The 20,050-nt window shown below is 38.5% G+C and overlaps 1 protein-coding gene across 12 annotated transcripts in view; it reads right to left on the bottom strand.

Annotated features, from left to right (window-relative positions):
* The window catches only part of GGNBP2 (gametogenetin binding protein 2), a 29,928-nt gene that overhangs the window by 7,399 nt on the left and 2,479 nt on the right, over nt 1-20,050 (bottom strand). For 7 of the 12 annotated variants that reach the window (XM_036450844.2, XM_036450849.1, XM_036450853.2 and 4 more), the window contains 7 exons: nt 13,857-13,937; nt 12,146-12,399; nt 9,240-9,338; nt 5,067-5,192; nt 4,864-4,977; nt 2,246-2,455; nt 1,018-1,192 (listed from right to left, as the gene is read on the bottom strand). In XM_036450844.2, coding sequence (XP_036306737.1) covers nt 1,018-1,192; nt 2,246-2,455; nt 4,864-4,977; nt 5,067-5,192; nt 9,240-9,338; nt 12,146-12,399; nt 13,857-13,937 — 1,059 coding nt within the window. Of the gene's footprint in view, nt 1-1,017; nt 1,193-2,245; nt 2,456-4,863; nt 4,978-5,066; nt 5,193-9,239; nt 9,339-12,145; nt 12,400-13,856; nt 13,938-17,297; nt 17,305-20,050 lie in introns of those variants that run through there. The other 5 variants (XM_045586408.1, XM_036450845.2, XM_036450851.2 and 2 more) reach the window with 5 other exon arrangements.

The following is a 20,050-nucleotide window of genomic DNA, read 5'->3' as shown; positions in this document are numbered from 1 at the left end:
TTGTGCTCAAAACTTCCTTTATTTTTCATGAACATTCTCATTTGTTAACTTTAAATGATACCACAAACACAGAAGCTGATTATTTCACGTTGCAATTCTGTCACATAATCCCCACAAAGAATTTCAAATATTAATACCTTAAGTGATTACAGACGTAAAATCTACACAGAAAGTGAATATACAACTAATCCGTATGGGAAAGGCAGACTTATACACACCAGCATATTCTAATTTCAAAATTTTTCTCCTAATTTCAAAATTTTAACACAGCAAAGCATTCATTTCGTCACATAATGAGAAAACTATTTAACCCCATTAAATGATCTAGTTATTGAAGACACGAACATACAGGGAGAAAAAGGGTAAGAACTCTGTTCAGCAAGAACTAGTACAAATCTCCTCAGACCGCCTAGAACAGCGCACGATAGGCTTCTGAAAAAGGGGTGTGTAGCTTCATACCCTTTTCAGAAGGGACTGGTGAACCAAATAAAGGATTATAACCATGTCCTACACTATAACAAAATATTCACTAGCCAAAAATTTATGTTCTATAGTGTTTAACTGAAAAAAACACAAGCACTTAACCCAATACCAACATTATAAAGAGCTGCCAGTGTACTTCTAAGAAGTAGTTCTTACATCACGGCATTTTGACAGCATTTACTTCATATTATTGGGCATCAGCAAGCATACTAGGACTCATTAAAGGTTTCTAAATTTGTTTATTTTTTAGCTGCTTTTGACTTTTCATTAGTTATGCTTCATGGCAGCATCTTGTTAAATAATAACAAACTTCAGTTTTCTACTCTGAGAAAGTCTACAAAGCCAAGGCAGACAAAACAAAGAAAAACCCACAAACTTCTTCTAAATTCCACTTACCCAGAAAACTTCTTCCCTAACCCCCCAAAAGACACAACACTGGACTGCAGCGCTCTGAGGCAAGGTGAGCCTGGTGGCTTACACTAAGAGTCAGTCCAATAAGCAATTTTGGACACTGAAGCAGCCCATTGTTCTTACCTCAAAACTTTTACGTAGAGCATCAACACCAAGATAGAAAAGCATCTGCCACGTCTGCTCTTCTGCTCGTAGTTTTTGCCAGATCCGATGCAGTCTTTCATAAAGATGAATTCCCAAGCAAGTCAGAACTTCTTCTTGAGCTATATCTATTGTCTTAGCATGCCGTTCTCTCCGCCTATAAAGGAGAGCAAATTATACATAACTCCTTTAATTGGAACAGTAAAAGGTGAATAACACACCTGCAAGTTCAGATTTTAAACACAATCTTCCTATTAACCTAGTAACAAGGTAGTTATACATTCAAATTCAATTAATGCATAAACACACAAGTACACATGTATTTTAAAAATGAGAAATATACATGCAGATAGAGCTAAGTCCTAATATTACTAAAAATAAGGTAATTCAGGAACTGGCCCTAAATAGATGGTTTGGGGGCAAAGAGAAGTCACATAAAAGTGTCCAGCTCGTGGTAGACATGACAGTTTCTCTAACCTTCCAATTATAGCAGATGTCTGTTTGGGTTTTGTTTCTTTTTTGAGGTGAATGGAGAAAGGCAATGCTGAAATGACTCAATCAGGGGCAAAAGCCCCCTAAGCCAATCTTCAGAAGTGTTCACAGAACCTCAGTGGTAAAAGAGCATTTGTATTCTAAATGCCTGACAGAACCTGGCACTCAAATGAAAGCTGCTACACAAAAGACAAAGGGAAATGGGTTCCATTTATCCTATAAACACCTTTCCCTGATATTATTTTCACAACAAAGCCACAGACAAAATTTTAAGTTCCTATGTAACTTAATAGTAATATACACAGTTCATGAGTTACATTAATAAAGTACTTTATAACCCCCTATTGCAAAGGCCTGACTTCCAATGCAGAAACCATCATTATAAACAACATTTAAATATGAAAATGCATGGATGAAGGAGGAAAACTATCCCTTCTAATCATTTTCAAATGAAAATGATCATCTATAATAATGTAAGCCAAAAAAAAAGTCTGCCTACTTCAAGCAACAAGGAGCAGAGAACTGAATCCAACACCACAAAACACGTTCTCCCTATTTTCACTTAGTCAATTGAGAAATGCACATTTTAAAGAAAGCAAAATTTTACAGACACACTTTATAGACATTATATGTACTGATGAAAAAAGGTGATGAAAATAAACTTTCAGTAATAAAATGAAGCAAAGCGCTAGATAGCCCATTCTAGCAAATTACATACTCATACCCTCCTGCGAACTCTGGCTCAGCACGACCCAGAAGATGTGCAATGAAGTCCGTTTCACAGCAAACATGAATGTGTCGTTCATGTGGACAGCACCGCAGACCCTCATACAGTGCAGCGCAGTAGCCCTTCTCTTTGCTGCAATCGAGTTCACCAATAAGGATATTGTATGCTCGGAGGACTTTATTTTTGCAATCAGTGCAAAACCTGTTGAAGAGGAAAAAAACCTCAAAATTAAGAACTGGCTGTGTAATTATTTCATGAGGGATATAACAGTGTACTAGACAATGACACAGTCCTAACAGTATTTTTTTTTAAATATATTTTATTGATTTTGTACAGAGAGGAAGGGAGAGAGATAGAGAGTCAGAAACATCGATGAGAGAGAGTCATCGATCAGCTGCCTCCTGCACACCCCCCACTGGGGATATGCCCGCAACCAAGGCACATGCCCTTGACCGGAATCGAACCCGGAACCCTTCAGTCCCCAAGCCGACGCTCTATCCATTGAGCCAAACCGGTCCCGGCCTAACAGTATTTTTTTTTTTAATTAATCCTCACCTGAGAATTTTTCCCCCATTGATTTTTAGAGTGGAAGGGAGGGGGAGAGACAAAGAGAGAGAAACATCGATGTGAAAGATACTAATCAATTGGTGTGGCACCTCAACCAGGGCCAGAGATTGAGCCTGCAACTGAGATACATGCCCTTGACTGGAATTGAACCTGTGATCTTTCAGTCCGCAGGCTCATGCTCTAATCACTGAGTAACCAGGCAAAGGCTGCATGGCATTTTTTAAAAGCTTCCTTACACAAAGGATAACACATACATGTAAGGTAAATACAACTTTAGATATTACATGAGGTATAACTAGAGCTCCATTTGTCTAAATCAAGTCCTTCCTGAAGAAGCCTTTTGTGCCCTGTCAGTGTGGCTCAGTTGGTTGAGTCGTCCCATGCACCAAAAGGTTGCTGGTTTGACTATGGGTCAGAGCATATGCCTAGGTTACGGGCTCCCAGTGGGGAGCGTGCAACATTTCGCTATCAATTTTTCTCTCTCTCTCCCTTCCTCTTTAAAAATCATCAAATATATATATGTATGTACGTGTAAAAAGAAACCTTTTGCAATTCCTATAACTAGAATTCAAACTTCCTGTGTTCCTCTGATTTGATTTACACTTCTTACTATAGTATTTACCCTTATGCTGCCATGCATTAGTTTGATACACACATCTTTCTGGCCCTATAGAAATAACTGTTTCCTGAAATGAATACAGGTTAAAATAGAAGCTCTAAGCCCACTTGGTAAACAGAGGTATTGTAGTAATGACAAGTAAAACTAAAAAGTTAACTGGAAATGGGTTAAAGACCTAAACATTAAAACCTGAAACTATAAAACTCCTAGAAGAAAACAAAGGAGAGAAAAATATCAGACACTAGAAGAGGTGATAATTTTATAATAGATACTGGAGGCCCAGTGCATGAATACTATCATTGGCTCAGGGCCAGTCCTATAGGAAGGAGATGGCAGGAGATGGCAGGAGATGGCAGGAGGCTGGTCCACCACCCCACCCCAAATGGGCCAGATATGGGCCAGGCCTGCTGGGGGCGGACTGTAGGAAAGGGCCGCAGGCCAATCAGGGTGGTGGGGGCTGATCAGGGGTGGGGCTAGCCATGAGAGGCTGTGGGCCATGGGCTCGCAGGCCCCGCCCCTGAAGGGGGCAGCAGCCTGGGGGAGGAGCCATGAGTGATTGGCCAGCTGGCCTCACCCGATTGGTGTGGTAGGAGGGGGGTCAATTGGGGGCGGAGCTGACTGGGGGGAGGGGCTGAGGGCCAGTCAGGATGGTTGGGGGTCCATCAGGGGTGGGGCAGGTTGGGTGGGAGGGACTTCAGGCTGGCTGCCCCAACCTCAATCAGGATCGGAGAGGCTGATCAGGGGCCGCAGGAGTTTGGCCGCTGGCCCCACCCCTCAACTGGTTCGCTGGCCACAGTGGGTATCCTTACAGCATAAATGTCCCTGGTTTTTTATATATATAGATGACATCAAGTCCCCGTAAGAGCGCCATCTCTAAATAGCTCCCTCACCAGTTTCCTTTCCTACTGCACTCTCCACTCCCTACAAATTTTCAAATGTTAATGACACTTAAGTAGCATTCTAAAAAATCTGTACTTTTATAGTACATGAAGCACAGAAATTCCAACTCCATTTTTGTTTTGACAAAAAATTTATAGAATATTACTATATAGAAGAAAATATAGAAAAGGTTCAAAACATTACTAATTTAACTTTAATTTTGAAAATGTTATGAAACGCTTGTCATAAAAAGAAAGAGTAGAATTTCTAAATTAAGTACACTACTCAATCATTTTGTTTCTTGAAAGGCTGACATGGAACTAAGATAAAAATTACCCCCAAAAAAGGAGATGGTGGCTAAACACGAAAGCTAACACAGATTCATACCATAAAAGAATTGTCTACCTTAACGTTAAGCTCTGCCTGGGGCCAGGTATTAATGGAAAGCCTGGAGTACTATTATATGGAGGTCAGTGACAGGTTACTCTGGATGACAAACAGCTAAGGCACCTTCCAACTATATGGTGATGACCTTGACACTTACCTGTGTTTTCGAAGATATGTTTCTAGTGTTTCTAAAAGACAACTAGAGTCAATTAAAACTACTTCATCTCTGCATTCTTGGGACATTAGTTCCCATACGTCCATCCAACAACCTCTGCAGACAGAAAAAAATATTAGTAAGAAGGAGAAATAATATAATAGTAAAAGAAAAAAAAAGCAGAGTAAAGTATTGCTTGATTTTACCTGGCTGTTCCCTGGGAAGGTCCATAATGCAAAATGATCCTACACTTGCTGTCCTTCCTGTGGTCTTCACTACTTCTCTTATCTGTACTTAACTTCTCTGAACTGACACTGCTACTGCTCCCTTCACTGTAGTACAGTATAGTACAAAGCTTAGTGACACTGAGATTATCTGAAGTTATAATTTCTATAGTCTATTAAAATCATGAAATTTTTAATACATTAAAATATTAAATGAGTTTGAAAATTTTTATATATAATTATATATTCCTTTTAACCATATTAAAATGTTGTTTAAACATGTGCTTATATCTTTATATAAAAACTCCTGCTCAACTATTAAGTTTACCTGATACAATTTAACATTTATATTTATCAAGGTAGCAACTGGTTAATATACTAAGCATTTTATGAGTAAATGTACTTGGAATGTTTTAAAGTGAAAAGGGCTGAAAAAATTTGTATTTTCACCTATAAACATAGATCAATATTCCACATATTAAAAATTAAAACAAGTTTTGATCTACTCAATGTAATTTTGTAGCTAGTCCATGCAACAAAATGTTTATCTATCTTCACATTTAAGCTGGGAAAGTCACAGATTAATCTAATTAGTAAATAAATTCTTATAGTTACTAAAATAAAAATCGCATACTAAAATACTTTACACAGCCTAAATTAGTAATAAGTACTATACAAATAATTTTTTAAAACTTAAGACTCTCCTCCAAGGGTTTCAATGTGGTGCTGTCATGCATTTTGCTTAACTGCATTGTGCATTTCAAAAGAAATGTATGTGTATATTCCATTCAATTATATTCTTCTTAATTTTTCATAATTCTGAATAACTAGCTCCCTGTTCTTCTGCAGGTCTCACTACAGTCCTTTCTTTGGATGCTTGAGATTAAAAAAACCTCAGAATCTTTACTTATCCTACTCTATATAGCTAAGTAAGTATTTTTCAACCACCTGCCCGCCATGTAAGGCCATATATGTAATTCAGCTCCCTACTCCCTCTCATAAGGGCTCAGAGGTCAAGGTTCAGTGCTCCTTATTTTTTAAACATAACCTCAACTCCTGCTCTGCCTCCCATATGACATCCTTCTTCTCTCAACTCCCATATTTCCTTTTTCTAATTGTGCTTGAGTGATCCATAATCTCCTGAAACTAAATAACTTTTAAACTCAAGTTCTCATAATTAAGGAAGACGTTCATGAAATTAGTGCTGTAGAATGACTATTCTACAGAGATGTAAAAGTATTCTTAAAAAAAACTTTTTAAAAAGATTACACAGCTCAAATATTTTATCCATAATCTCTGTAGACCAAATGTTTTTATATCAATCCTTCCTTACAAGATGAAACTTTTTGAAAGTCTTCCACTTCCTTGTTCTACTCCCATACTTTCCATTCACAGCTTAATCCCTTACAACTTTACAATGTATTCACTTTTCTACCCATTCCAATCTGAATTCTGCTTCCCCTCAGTCACAGAACTGCTCATCAAGATCACCAATGTCCCAATCTGAATTCTGCTTCCCCTCAGTCACAGAACTGCTCATCAAGATCACCAATGTCGTCAGCTTACCTCTCTGGCCATACTTTCTCAAGTTTCCTTACTGACTTCTTTTCTACTACTATATTGAATCCTCAGCATTCTTTTGTCTTAGTCTACTCTTCCTCTTGGTGATTTTATCTCATTCTCTAAAGTAGCCTCTGATCATCAGCTGTAGGCCTATAACTCTGGCCTAGACCTTTCTTCCTTTCAAATCTCAAACTTACGCCCAGACAAAAAAAAACCACTTGGTTTTACTTGCATGGTTATGAGAAAACTCTCAGGAAGACTAAACTGGATTGTTGCAATTAAGTTAGGCTGAAACCTAATAGAATGGATTATACTTTCCCTGGATAAAGTCTAAACAGAAAAGGGGGGAAAGTAAAAATATATAAATGGAGAATCATATATATATAAAAGCCTAAGCGACAGGAACCACTGGAATGACCAGTCGCTATGACATGCACTGATCATCAGGGGGCAAACGCTCAATGCAGGAGCTGCCCCCTGGTGGTCAGTGTGCTCCCACAGCCAACCTCCCCCCACTTACCAATCTCCTACAGTCCCTCCCCGTAGCCAGTATACCCCAATGGGGGAGAGGGGGCCGGCCCCTGGGCTGGGATGGGGAACTGGAGGTGGGTGACAGGGGATGTGGTCCCTTTCCCAGGGTTGTCAAGGGCCAGCTCCCTCCTTGGGGCTGGCGGCAAACGGTCTGTGCTCTGTCCCTCCCCGCAACCGGCAGACGCCAATCGGCCTGCCACCCAGCTGCAGCAGTAAGAGAAGGGGGGAGGGAGGAGGCAGGGAATCACACAGAAACAACAATGGCAGTGTCCTGTGTCAGTTCCTTCCACGCCCACCTGGCAACCATAATCTCCTCTCCAGCCTGGCCCTGATTGGCCTGGCCCCGATTGGCCCTGATCAAGGGTCAGGCCTAGGGACCAACCCATGCACAAATTTTTTGTACTGGGCCTCTAGAAGTATTCAAGACCATCCAGTGACCATCCAAAGTAGAAGAGAGGGAATCTTGGCTAAGCAGACTATACTCCCCGGTCTGCTTTTCATATATCATGTGGGAATATCTGAAGCTATTTTAGGAGACACTGCTTAAGATCAACTAACTCCATTCATACTATTCCATAACTCAGCAAACAACCTAAACACTTGGCATTCGATGTGATGGGGATATAAACTCTGTGGAAGTTTGTTTTATCTTAAACTAAACAGAAAAACAGAACTGTGAGTCAACTTAATAAAAATAGGTAAATAATAATACAAAGTAATTGAAAACACGAGAGATGGAATTCAGAGCAAACTGGTGTTTGAAGGAAGGTGGCAATGAACACAGATATACAAGGTGTCGGGATACCTGTTGCTTTTTAGTACCTTAATGAATATGCACAACAAAACAGAAGGCGGGCTTTTTATTATATAATTCTATTTTATAGCTTTAGCCAAAAGGTCAGTAAAGGTTACTGACTAATGAGAAAATCAGACTGAATTCTGGATTCACAAAGTCAGGAATTCTCTAAGATATTGTTAAATCAGGTATGTGAAATAACAGTTATTCTTAGATAACCACTTTAGGTTATTTACTGGACTCAGTACTCTCACATATAGACATGTAATTATGATTTTTGTTTGGAATCTGATGCTAGCAAATCAAAGTAAAAAGACATTTTTTGAGACATGTAAAATATTTGATTATAAACTGAGTATTGGATTATTACAATTCATTTTGTTAGCTGTTATAATGGCACTATCGGTATGAAAGAAAATATCCTTATATTTAGAGATACATGTGGAAATGTGCAAGAGTAAAACAACATGATATCTGGCTTGTTTTTAAGTGCTTCAGCAAAGAAAAAGGTAGATAAGAAAAACAAATGTGGCAAATATTGATAACTACTACTGAATCTGGGAAAAGGTATTTGGGGGGAAAGCTCATGTTCTATTTTTCTATGTGTTTGACAGTTTTCATAACATTAAAAAAAATGTTTCTGATTACAGAAAGTCTTGTTAATATATTATTAACACCACTTTGTCATTCAAGTCTTTTTATCAAGGGAGGAAAATGTCTATACAACAGTGATGTCAATACTACTGAGGAAATATTCAAAGCTAATTTTTTAAATTCAGAAGTATAGTTTTTTCATTATCCAATTCTTTCAAAAACTAAAGTTACATTATACAAACTCTCTTCAAAATCCATGGCTTCTCCTTAACACCTAAAACCCCAATTAGTTACATAAATATTGTTATAAGTGATTCAAGCCTTTTTTTAATCCTTATAAATTATTCTGATAAGATAAATAATTTATATATTATGAATATTAAATAAATCAAAGAATAACACTACTTTAAAAAACTTAATATTGGCTACATCAATTTCCACAAACATCTCCACTTCTTTCCTCTAAAACATTTACATAGGCAAACTTTTTTAAAAAATCAAATCTATATTGAGAGCCTATAAAAGTATCAAAAAGGCCTACATAAATAGGAGACATATTTTGACTTTTGTTATCAATTAAAGAAATAAAACTTTGTTTTCTTTTTATTAAACATAATCAACATTTATAATCTTAACAATGACAAAGTATCTTGATATTCAATTCTACTTACCCCAAAGGTTTTGGTTTGTGCGTATCTAAGGAGTGCAACTGACATCTCTTGTTCTTTTTACTTTTTGGAATAGCATCTATCATGTCATTTAGTTTGGACCTAATTAAAAATAAACCATTAAAGGTTTGATTAATATTTATTTTTCTTGCCCTGCCCAGGTAGCTCAGTTAGAGCATCGTCCCAATACTCCAAGGTTGTGGGTTTGATCCCTAGTCAGGGCACATACAAGAATCAATAAATGCATAAATAAATGAAACAACAAATCAATGTTCCTCTCTCCCCCTTCTCTCCTTATAAAATAAAAGTTGTATAAATATATTTATTTTTCTTTAAAATTTCCAAATATTTATTTACCACCTTTTACTATATTTAAATTATTATAGACACATCACTTAGAAAATTTCTTATCAAACCAATTCTAATCTGTACACCAGCCTTCCATTCCATTCTGTCAAAATGTTATTCAACATACTCTTTCTCCCAGATTGCATGTCACATTCATCCCCTGCATTATCTAAATATATACTAACCATCTTTGATGAGAAATCATCAACAGAAATTTTATACAAATACACAATATCTATAGCTAACGTCCACACCTTATATCCAACTAATCAAGAAAGCCTATAAATTCTTAACTTTATATTCAAAATCAAATCACTTCTCATCACCTCCATCACCACCACCATCCTGGCCCAACTTCTCTTTCTCTAGGTTAGACAATGGCAACAGCTGGCCTCCCAAATGGTCTTTTTGCCTTTACATTCTAAGGCTTCACACTTAGCAGCTAGAATGATCTTTTCTTTTCTTTTTAATATATTTTATTGATTTTTTACAGAGGAAGGGAGAGGGATAGAGAGTCAGAAACATCGATGAGAGAGAGACATCTATTCAGCCGCCTCCTGCACACCCCCCACTGGGGATGTGCCTGCAACCAAGGTACATGCCCCCGACTGGAATCGAACCCAGGAGCCTTCAGTCCGCAGGCCAACACTCTATACACGGTTTTAGCAGGAATAATCTTTTCAAAACAACAATCATATTATGTTATTCTCTGTTCAAAAACCATCCAAAGCTTTTCTCAGACAGAATAAAAATCCAGTCTCTACCAACACCTCTAAACAAGAAAGCCCCAGACCTTTTCTCTTTTCCTATTTATATACCCTTTAATGATCAAATCTCTTATCATTGTCTTAAATTTTATATGTATGAGTCTGTGTTTAATATACTATATGTAATATATACTATAATTTAAATATTAGTTATATTTTAAATACACACACACACACACACACACACATCTTTCAGTCAGAGCTCTCTGAACTCAACTTGGATGCCAAATTGGTATCTCAAACTTAACACACCAGCCCTGTCCACGTAGCTTCGGTTAGAGCAGTGGTCGGCAAACGGCGGCTCATGAGCCACATGCGGCTCTTTGGCCCCTTGAGTGTGGCTCTTCCACAAAATACCACAAGGGGCGCACACGTACAGTGCAATTGAAACTTCTGACCCATGTGCAAAAGTTGATTTTTGGCCTGGGAGAGTCTATTTTGAAGAAGTGGCATTAGAACACTCAAGGGGCCAAAGAGCCACATATGGCTCCCGAGCCGCGGCTTGCCGACCACTGGGTTAAAACATCGTCCTCATATGCCAACATTGTGGGTTCAATCCAGTCAGAGCACATACCAGAATCAACCAATGAATGCACAAATAAGTGGAACAACAAATCAACGTTTCTCTCTTTCTCTCTCTCAAATCAATAATTTTTTTTAAACGCTCATGCCTAACCACTTCTTTGGGACCTTATTTCCTTATGAAGGCCCCCTTATCATGTAAAACTTTCATCAAATTTAACATGTCCAAAAGTGAGCTCTGTAAAATTGTTCCTTCGACTCTTATCCATCTCAGAAAATGGAAACTATTTGTTCTGAGAATCATCCCTGATACCTTCCTCCACATCCAATCTATCCAAATCTCATGGTGGTTCATTCCTCAAAAATACTACTACCAGGATTCAACCATTTTATTACCTGTTATCTCTCACATTGATTATTAAACAGCCCGTTTATCTGCCTTTTCTCCATCTTTCCATTTATTCTCAACACAGAAGTCAAAGTAACGCAAACTTCAAATCAAAACCCTCCCAAATCTTCCCATCTCACTCAAGCCGAAACCAGTTTTTCTCAATGGATAGAGCGTCGGCTTGGGGACTGAAGGGTCCCGGGTTCGATTCCGGTCAAGGGCATGTGCCTTGGTTGCGGGCATATCCCCAGTAGGGGGCGTGCAAGAGGCAGCTGATCAATGACTCACTCTCTCATTGATGTTTCTAACTATCTCTCTCCCTTCCTCTCTGTACAAAATCAATAAAATATATATTTTTTTTTAAAAAGGCCTCAAGATGGCACTACATAATTGGGCCTTTATTACTCCTCTGACCTCAACTTTTATTACTATTCCCTTCATTCATCTGGCTCCAGCTGTTCAATGGCTTTCTTGCTGTTCTTCAAACACGTCAGGAGACCTCCAACTTCTGAACCTTTACACTTGCAGCTCCTTCTCTTCCCCCAGATATCTACATGGTTCACTCACCTCATTCAAGTCTATATTCAATGTTATTTTATAGGAGGCCTTCCCTAACCATCCTCTTTATTAATTCTACCCACTCATCCTCTATCTTCCTTACTGATTTTTCTCTGCAATATCATACCTGACAAATTATTAGTTTATGGCCTGCTTCTCCCCACATGAAAACAGAAATTTTATTGTCACTGGCACATATAAGTTACTCAATAAAATTACTGATTTGGAATCAAGCTTTGCTCCAACCAAATTTAGAATAAAAACTAACACTGTCACCAAGTTAAAAAATTTAACAAATCCATTTTTTCCTATTTTATTATACTTACCCATGTACATAAAATAATGTATAAAGTTTCTTTGCATCAGTCATACAGCTTCGAGTTACAGACAAGACTCCCTTGGGCCCTATTGTCAGGGGTTCAAGGGCAGGATTTCCAGACTCTACAAGCTGGGAAAAGAGGCGCTCCACACTGCGACGACAACCAACACATGGGACAAGCTGAGAAAGTGCACTCAAGACTTCACGTGATGTCACCACCATGGCAATGCTTAGATCTTGTTGTTTAAGCATACTATGTCGCTGAAAGAAAAATGAAGAATCCTTAAGAAACACATAAAATTACTCTTTCACTACTACTTCTTGTTCCTATCCTTGTGCTCTAAGTACAACTTGGGCAAAGCTTGACATCTCTATCCACAAAAAAGCAAAGTAGCCTGGCCAGTGTGGCTCAATGGTTGAGCATCCACCCATGAATTAGGAGGTCGCGGTTTAATTTTGGGTCAGAGCACATGTCTAGGTTTCGAGCTCAATCCCCAATAGGGTACATGCAGGATGCAGCCAAGCAATAATTCTCCCTCACCACTGATGCTTCTGTCCCTCTCTCCTTCTTCCTAAAATCAATAAAAACATATTTTTTTAAAAGGCAAGGTGGTCAGCTTTGTCCATACAATACTGAGTTTGCTGCATAAACTGCCTTTCTAGAAACTAGGTTATAAAAAGCTCTGCTTAGGATATGCCCCAGCTAGCAAAAAGAAGCCCTGCATTTGAAAATTTAGTGTTTATTTAAATATTACGTTTAGTACTCTTGCTTTAAATGGAAAAAAAAAGGGAAAGACAATGCAGCTTTACAATGTCTTCTCAACTTTTAAAAACATACTATGTTTAGCTATAGGAGTCAAGTTAGGGTGATCATGTAGAACAGCAATTCTTAACCTGGAGGTATGGACAGGTGTGTTATGGATTAGTGGGCGAGAACAATGCCTATCGTACCTATATAGGAGCCTGCAATGAGTAACTAAAATGCTGATGCACATGAATGTTACCTGTTGGCTATGACAAGGTTGAAAAATGACTTAAGAACCACAACTGTATAGAAACGGGCAAAATTCTAGTACCTAACTTCTACCTGGATGGAGTCATAGTTACATAACTATACTTTACTAAAACCTATACTTTACTTCCAGCTTTACTAAAACCAGATGAAACAGTTTATACCTAAAATGAATTTTTCTCACATTTACTATTAACCATTCATTTAAAGTTTACTCCAAAAGTAGAAACAGAATTCTGAAATAAAGTAACAATTTATCCTCCATTATCTTAATTATATATAGTGTATTATAAAGTATCATACTGCGTAAGAATTAAATAATCAAAAAGCTCGCAAAACAGGATTAACTTTTTTTTACTTGAATAAAAATTACCATAAAAGAATATCAACAAGTTCTCAATGAAAAATTGTATACCTTATCTTTAAAACCCAGGAAAAATGACTTGGTGAAATTAAAGCCTTACAGACATGTAAAATGTTAATACCAAAATCTAATCTCTTTCATGTGAAAAGTACATAAATATATTCACAGTAGCAATAATAAAAGAAAGCAACTTCAATGTAATCTAAGACCTAGAGAGCCCTAGGTAAAAAAAATTAATACTTACGGCTAAAATTTTCTATGACTCTTTAAAACACACACACACACACACACACACACACACACACACACACACTTTAAAAGATTGGTTTTTAAAACTATTACCTGAATGAACTGCTTTAGTTGTGCACCATTATTTTGATGGCCATCAAGATTTAAAACATTGTCAGGAAATTCCATCACCATCTTAATATGCAAAAGAATAAAAATCAATTATTTTCTCTTCTTTGAACACTTTACAGATTCTTAGGACAGAAATAGACACCCCCCACAAGCCAGATTCCCTCACCTTCCATCCTGCCCTCTGCCAAAAAAGGTATTTTTTGTTTGTTTTTAAAAATCCAAGTTATACAAGTTTCTAAAGCCAGAAAGAGTTAAAGCCATTAGGCACAGAAACACTGAAGTCAGGCAGATATGTGTTCAAACCCCAGTTCTGTTGCTTACAATCTATGTCATAACTCTGGGCAAGTTACTTATCCTGTCTTATTTTCAGCTTCCTCTTTTGTAAAATGAGATTACATAATATATTTTAATATCTTTCACATAGTGAGTTGTGAGGATTAAATTATATCTTAAAGTGTTTGTTGTGGTGGCCTATGATAGCATTTAACCTTATATTTTACATTAAATACCTTGACATTTTTAGTTATCCCTCTTAACTATGAAATTCAATAAATCTCATAATGAAATGATCATATATATATATGATACATATGTCACATATGAATGAGAAAGACTCAGATCAGTACTTGGCACATAGTAAATGTTTGCTCTAATTATGAACAAAAAGGATACACTGAGGTATTTATTCAATTATCAAAATTCATTACCAGAGGAAGAGAAATATAAAAAAGTTTACGGATATTTCAGAATATCAGATAATGGGGAATTAGTAATTAACACATTTCAATGATCCGTAATAGCACTGATATTAAGAAGTACCATAGTGCCAAAACCGGTTTGGCTCAGTGGATAAGAGCGTCAGCCTGCGGACTGAAAGGTCCCAGGTTTGATTCTGGTCAAGTGCATGTACCTTGGTTGTGGGCACATCCCCAGTAGGGGGTGTGCAGGAGGCAGCTGATCGATGTTTCTCTCTCATCGATGTTTCTAACTCTCTATCTCTTTCCCTTCTATCTGTAAAAAATCAATAAAACATATTAAAAAAAAGAAAAAGAGGTACCATGGTTAGGAGTCATTAGAACTAGGATATCAACAAATGAAAGAAGCAACCCAATTTCAGAGATGTTAAAAATATGGAAAAAAATTTTGCCTTCAAGACAATGAAATAAAGTAACACATTTATATCTTAATTAAAACATTGTAAAAGGTATTGAACATACTGTGCTAGAACAAACTTCTATTTCCAGATGACAAGGGCACAAACTCCTACACACCCAAAGAGTGAAATCAGGTTTAAAAGAGACCCATTTGAGGCAAAAACAAAACACTAAAAATCCCCACCCAATTGAATGTGATCTTAAAAAGATTCCTCCCTCCAACCAGCAACACAAAGACCTGCTTCTTTAATGGAAGTAACCATTTTTTCCCCCCATATTAGAAATGAGAGCCTTAAAAGATGCTTGTTCTAACAATAAACTAAGAACTGAACAACTTAATGGAAGTAACCATTTTTTCCCCCCATATTAGAAATGAGAGCCTTAAAAGATGCTTGTTCTAACAATAAACTAAGAACTGAACAACTAAATATAAACAGTATGTAAAACCTTTTTGTCTTTTTAAATATATTTTTGTTGATCTCAGAAAGGAAGGGATAGGAGAGTGATCAGTGATTCTCTCTCATCAATAATGAGAGAGAATCACTGATCAGCTGCCACTGGGGATCAAGCCCACAACCCAAGGATGTGCCCTGACTGGGAATTAAATCATGACCTCACCGGTCAATGCAGAACCACTGCACCACACTAGTTGGGCAAACACAAATAAATTTAACTGTCAAATCACAAAAGTATAAGATAAACTTGTAAAGCCACTTAACCAAACACTGCCAACCACTCCAAATCTACCATTTAAGCAACTTACACCTTTGTTTGCATTTTCTCTTTGCTTGATACAAATGTATACCATTTTACCATATATTAATTGCTGCCATACAAAAATATTTTTTAAAAATTACCTACAGTCCTAGCCAGTTTGGTTCAATGGGTGGAACGTCAGCCTGTGGCCTCAAGGTCCTGAGTTCAATTCCGGTCAAGGGCACGTACCTCGGCTCCAGGTTCCCCAGCCTTGCTCGGGTTGTGTGCATGAGGCAACCAATTGGTGTCTCTCTCAAACATCGATGTTTCTGTTTCTCCCTCTCCCTTCCACTCTTTCTAAAATTCAATGGAAAAATATCCTAGGGCTATATCCCAAGAAACCAGAAACACCAATCAGAAAGGATATATGCACCCTTATGTTCATAGCTGTATAATTTACAACAGCTAAAATTTGGAAACAACCTAAGTGCCCATCAGCAGATTAGTGAATTAAAAAACTGTTTGCTAGAACAAACTTCTATTTCCAGATGACAAGGGCACAAACTCCTACACACCCAAAGAGTGAAATCAGGAATGGAATACACAATGGAATACTATGCTGCTATAAAATAAGAAGGAACTTTTACCTGCAACAGCATGATTGTAACTGGCGAGTATTACGATAAGCAAAATAAGCCAATTGGAGAAAAAATAAGTATCACATGATCTCATTCATATGTGGAATGATGAACATAATTTGATGAACAAAAATAGATCCAGAGACAAATGACAGGGGAGGTTGGGGTGGAGGGGAGTTAGAGAGCAACCAAAAGACTTGTATGTATGCATGTTAGCATAACCAATGGACACAAGACACTGGGGCGATGGGGGCTTGCCCGGGGTGGGAATGGCTGGGAGGTGGGGGAAAAAGGAGACATATGTAAAACTTTAAACAAAAAAAATTAAATTAAAAATTTTTTAAAAGAAGAAAAATATCCTCAGGTGAATATTAACCAAAGAGAGGGAAGGAGGGAGGGGAAAGAGGAGAAGGGAGGAAAAGGAGGGAGAGAGGGAGTGAGGGAGAGAGGAAGAAAGGAAATTACCTACACTATTTTAAGATCAAAGCTATCAATTTAAGAAATATTCAAAGTGCCCTGACCAGGAATTGAACTGGCACAGAACAATGATCAACCAACTGAGAAGCTCAGGCAGAGCAAATAGACCTGATTACCATATATCTTCTAGGTTTCATTGGCACGTATATTATTAAATTTTCTCTTGTATAATACTTACTCTGCATTCACAATAAATACCCTGTCCTTGCTTTTCAAACATTTAGGAGAATGGATATTTTACCTTGCAGTTTTCTAGCCAATCGCTATATGCTTAACATTGAAAAATAATAGTAAGAAAAAGGGGGAAAGGGACACAAAGAGGATAGATGCACATTCTCCCCCATTCTTTAAAGCCACTTCAGATTCACTTAATCTTCAGATGCTAGCTTACCTAAAGACTGTCACACAAAGTATTTTAAGCATGGCTTCAAAGAGGAATCATTAGTGTTTTGCTTCACCGTGAGGCTGCCGATCCCTGCCTAGCCAAAAATAGAAAGAGTCATGGTCCTGAAATTATTGCTTTATAAAGTTTATTGGATCCATTACGCACTTTCACTCGTAAGTATCTGTCCTGGTTTCCACTTGACCACAAATCTGGTTTTTAGAGCATTCTCATAAATTCTCATCAACAATGTTGTTTGTGTTTATTAAAAACTAGAGGCCTGGTGCACACGGGTAGGGTCCCTAGGCCTGGCTGGCAATCAGGGCCGGCCTGCCGCCTGCCTTCCTTCCCCAGCTGCCGGCTGGGGCCTTCCTTGGTTCCACGCTGCCCCTAGTTGTCAGCGCATGTCATAGGGAGCTAAGGAAGTCGAACTCCCAAGGGGACATTTACATACCAGCCTTTTATATACAGAAGATCACTGCTGCCCAGCCAGAGTGGCTCAGTTGGTTGAGTGACATCTCATGCACTGAAAGGTTGTCAGTTTCATTCCTGGCACATATTTGGGTTGTGGGTTTGATCTCCAGATGGGAAACATACAGGTTCAGTGAATAGAGCGTCGGCCTGCAGACTGAAAGGTCCTAGGTTCGATTCTGGTCAAGGGCATGTGCCTTGGTTGTGGGCGCATCCCCTGTGGGGGGTGTGCAGGAGGCAGCTGGTCGATGTTCCTCTCTCATTGGTGTTTCTAGATCTCTATCCCTCTTCCTTCCTCTCTGTAGAGTCAATAAAATATTTTTTTTAAGTAAAAAATAATATAGATCTTCTATCTATCTGCTATTTTAAATTCTAGTAGCACTGAACAGCATTTTGGCCACAAAGCATGCCACTTTCTCAAATATTCCAACAGCTTACTTACTTGGGATTTTCCCAAATACACCTACATCAGCACAGTACTCAAGTTTTCAAACCCATAAATCTTTTAATATATGTGTGTGTGTTTTACTGACTTCAGAGAGGAAGGGAGAGGAAGGTATAAAAACATGCCTGAAACCAGGCATGTGCCCTGAACCAGAACCGAACAATGACCTGCTGGTACATGGATCAATGCTCAACCACTAGGCAACACTGGCTGAGCTTCCACATGGCTCTTTTACATGTGGATACAACATCTATATTAATAAAAGGGTAATATGCTAATTAGACCTGGAGACCTTCTGGACATCCTTCCGGACAAAGCCCTGGTGGTGAGGCCAAGCCAGAGGCGGTTAGAGGTGATCAAGCCAGGAGGGAAGGGCAGTTGGGGGTGATCAGGCTGGGCAACGGGGGCAATCAGACCAGCAGGGGGTGGGGCAGTTAGGGGTGAGCAGGCTGGGGGGGCGGGGGGGGGGGCGCGCCACACAGCTGGAGGCAATCAGAGGGTGAGAAGGCAGGGGTCTGCAGTTAGGGGCAAGCAGGTCAGCAGGCAGAGTGGTTAAGGGCAATCTGGCAGGCAGGTGGGTGAGGGGTTAGGAGCCAGTGGTCCTGGATTGCAAGAGTGATGTCCGGCTGCCAGTTGAGGCCAGATCCCTGTGATAACCAAGTCATCCCCCAAGGCCAATAGTGCATAATAAAAGCATAATATGCAAATCGACCGAATGGCAGAACAGTGAACGAACAGTGGAACGATGCTATGATACCCTCAGGTGCAAGGCCAGCCAAGACGGTGCAATGTGATTGGTTGGGGGTCCAGCCAGCACCCCATGATCACCCCACAGAGGGAGGCCCGGGCCACTGACCTGCAGGCTGCGGCGGGTAGGCGGGGCCTCCCTCTGCGAGGAAAGGCCAGGTCCTGGGTGCCGGAGGCCAGAAGGAAGCCCAGGTCCAGGGTGCCAGCAACTCGAGGGAAGGAAGGCCTACTCTTGCACAAATTTCGTGGATCGGGACTCTAGTATCACATAAAAGAGGAGGCTACTTCCTCACATACAAACCTAGTTTCATTTTACAAATATAATTTAAAATAGCCAGTTTAACTAAGGCTAGAGATTGTAGCATCTGTTAAAATGATAAACACATTTGTAACTGACTACCTGGATTTAACATCTAGGAGCTAACAAGATTCTAAAACTACTAGAAATAAAATAACACAATGTTTTCTCCTGCCTTACCTATGGATCCTAAAAACAAATACCAAACCAAATGTTAACTACAGGAATACACTGACACTGCTGTCAAACTATCAATAGACCTCTGCTCTACCTTGCCTCTTCCCCAACAGGTGTTTGTCTAAGTAGTATTGGTAGAATAGTTCTGAAAGAAATTTGTTTCCCTAAATATAATGTGTTGACAAGAATTTTCACTAACCAGCATTCAATGTCTGTGCAGAAGTTCAATACAAAAGCAATCAATAGTCCCACTCATTCCCTAGTGACAAAAACCCTTCTAAAACAAAGAAAGTTGCACCTTTTCCTAAATAAAATGCTATTTTGAGATATTTAAATTAAGTAAACCTAAGCTGTAGTTGCCTCGGTCAGAAGCTCACAATGCAATAAAAGCAAAATTCAAGTTCAGTTGAATACATTTCTCTGGAGAAATAAGTACAATAATACTTCATATTGCAAGGTTTTTCTATGGAAATTAGTATCATTGTACAGAGTATAAAAACACGCTCAAAGTTGTCTATTTTAATGTGCTATATATCAGATATATCAATGCTTCATTAAAGGTGGTTATGTGGTCATAAAGGAAAGAAATCAGTCTCTCAAATTTACGTTGATTTCCTCTACACTATGATATTATACACTCAATAGTAATCTATGTCCAAACCCACAAGATATTTTTTAAATTTCAAAGGCA

The sequence above is a fragment of the Pipistrellus kuhlii genome, unplaced genomic scaffold (genome assembly GCF_014108245.1).
Source record: "Pipistrellus kuhlii isolate mPipKuh1 unplaced genomic scaffold, mPipKuh1.p scaffold_m20_p_22, whole genome shotgun sequence".
NCBI classification, from domain to species: domain Eukaryota; kingdom Metazoa; phylum Chordata; class Mammalia; order Chiroptera; family Vespertilionidae; genus Pipistrellus; species Pipistrellus kuhlii.
The sequence above is the reverse complement of the archived record's forward strand: the minus strand, read 5'-3'. Positions and strand labels throughout refer to the sequence as shown.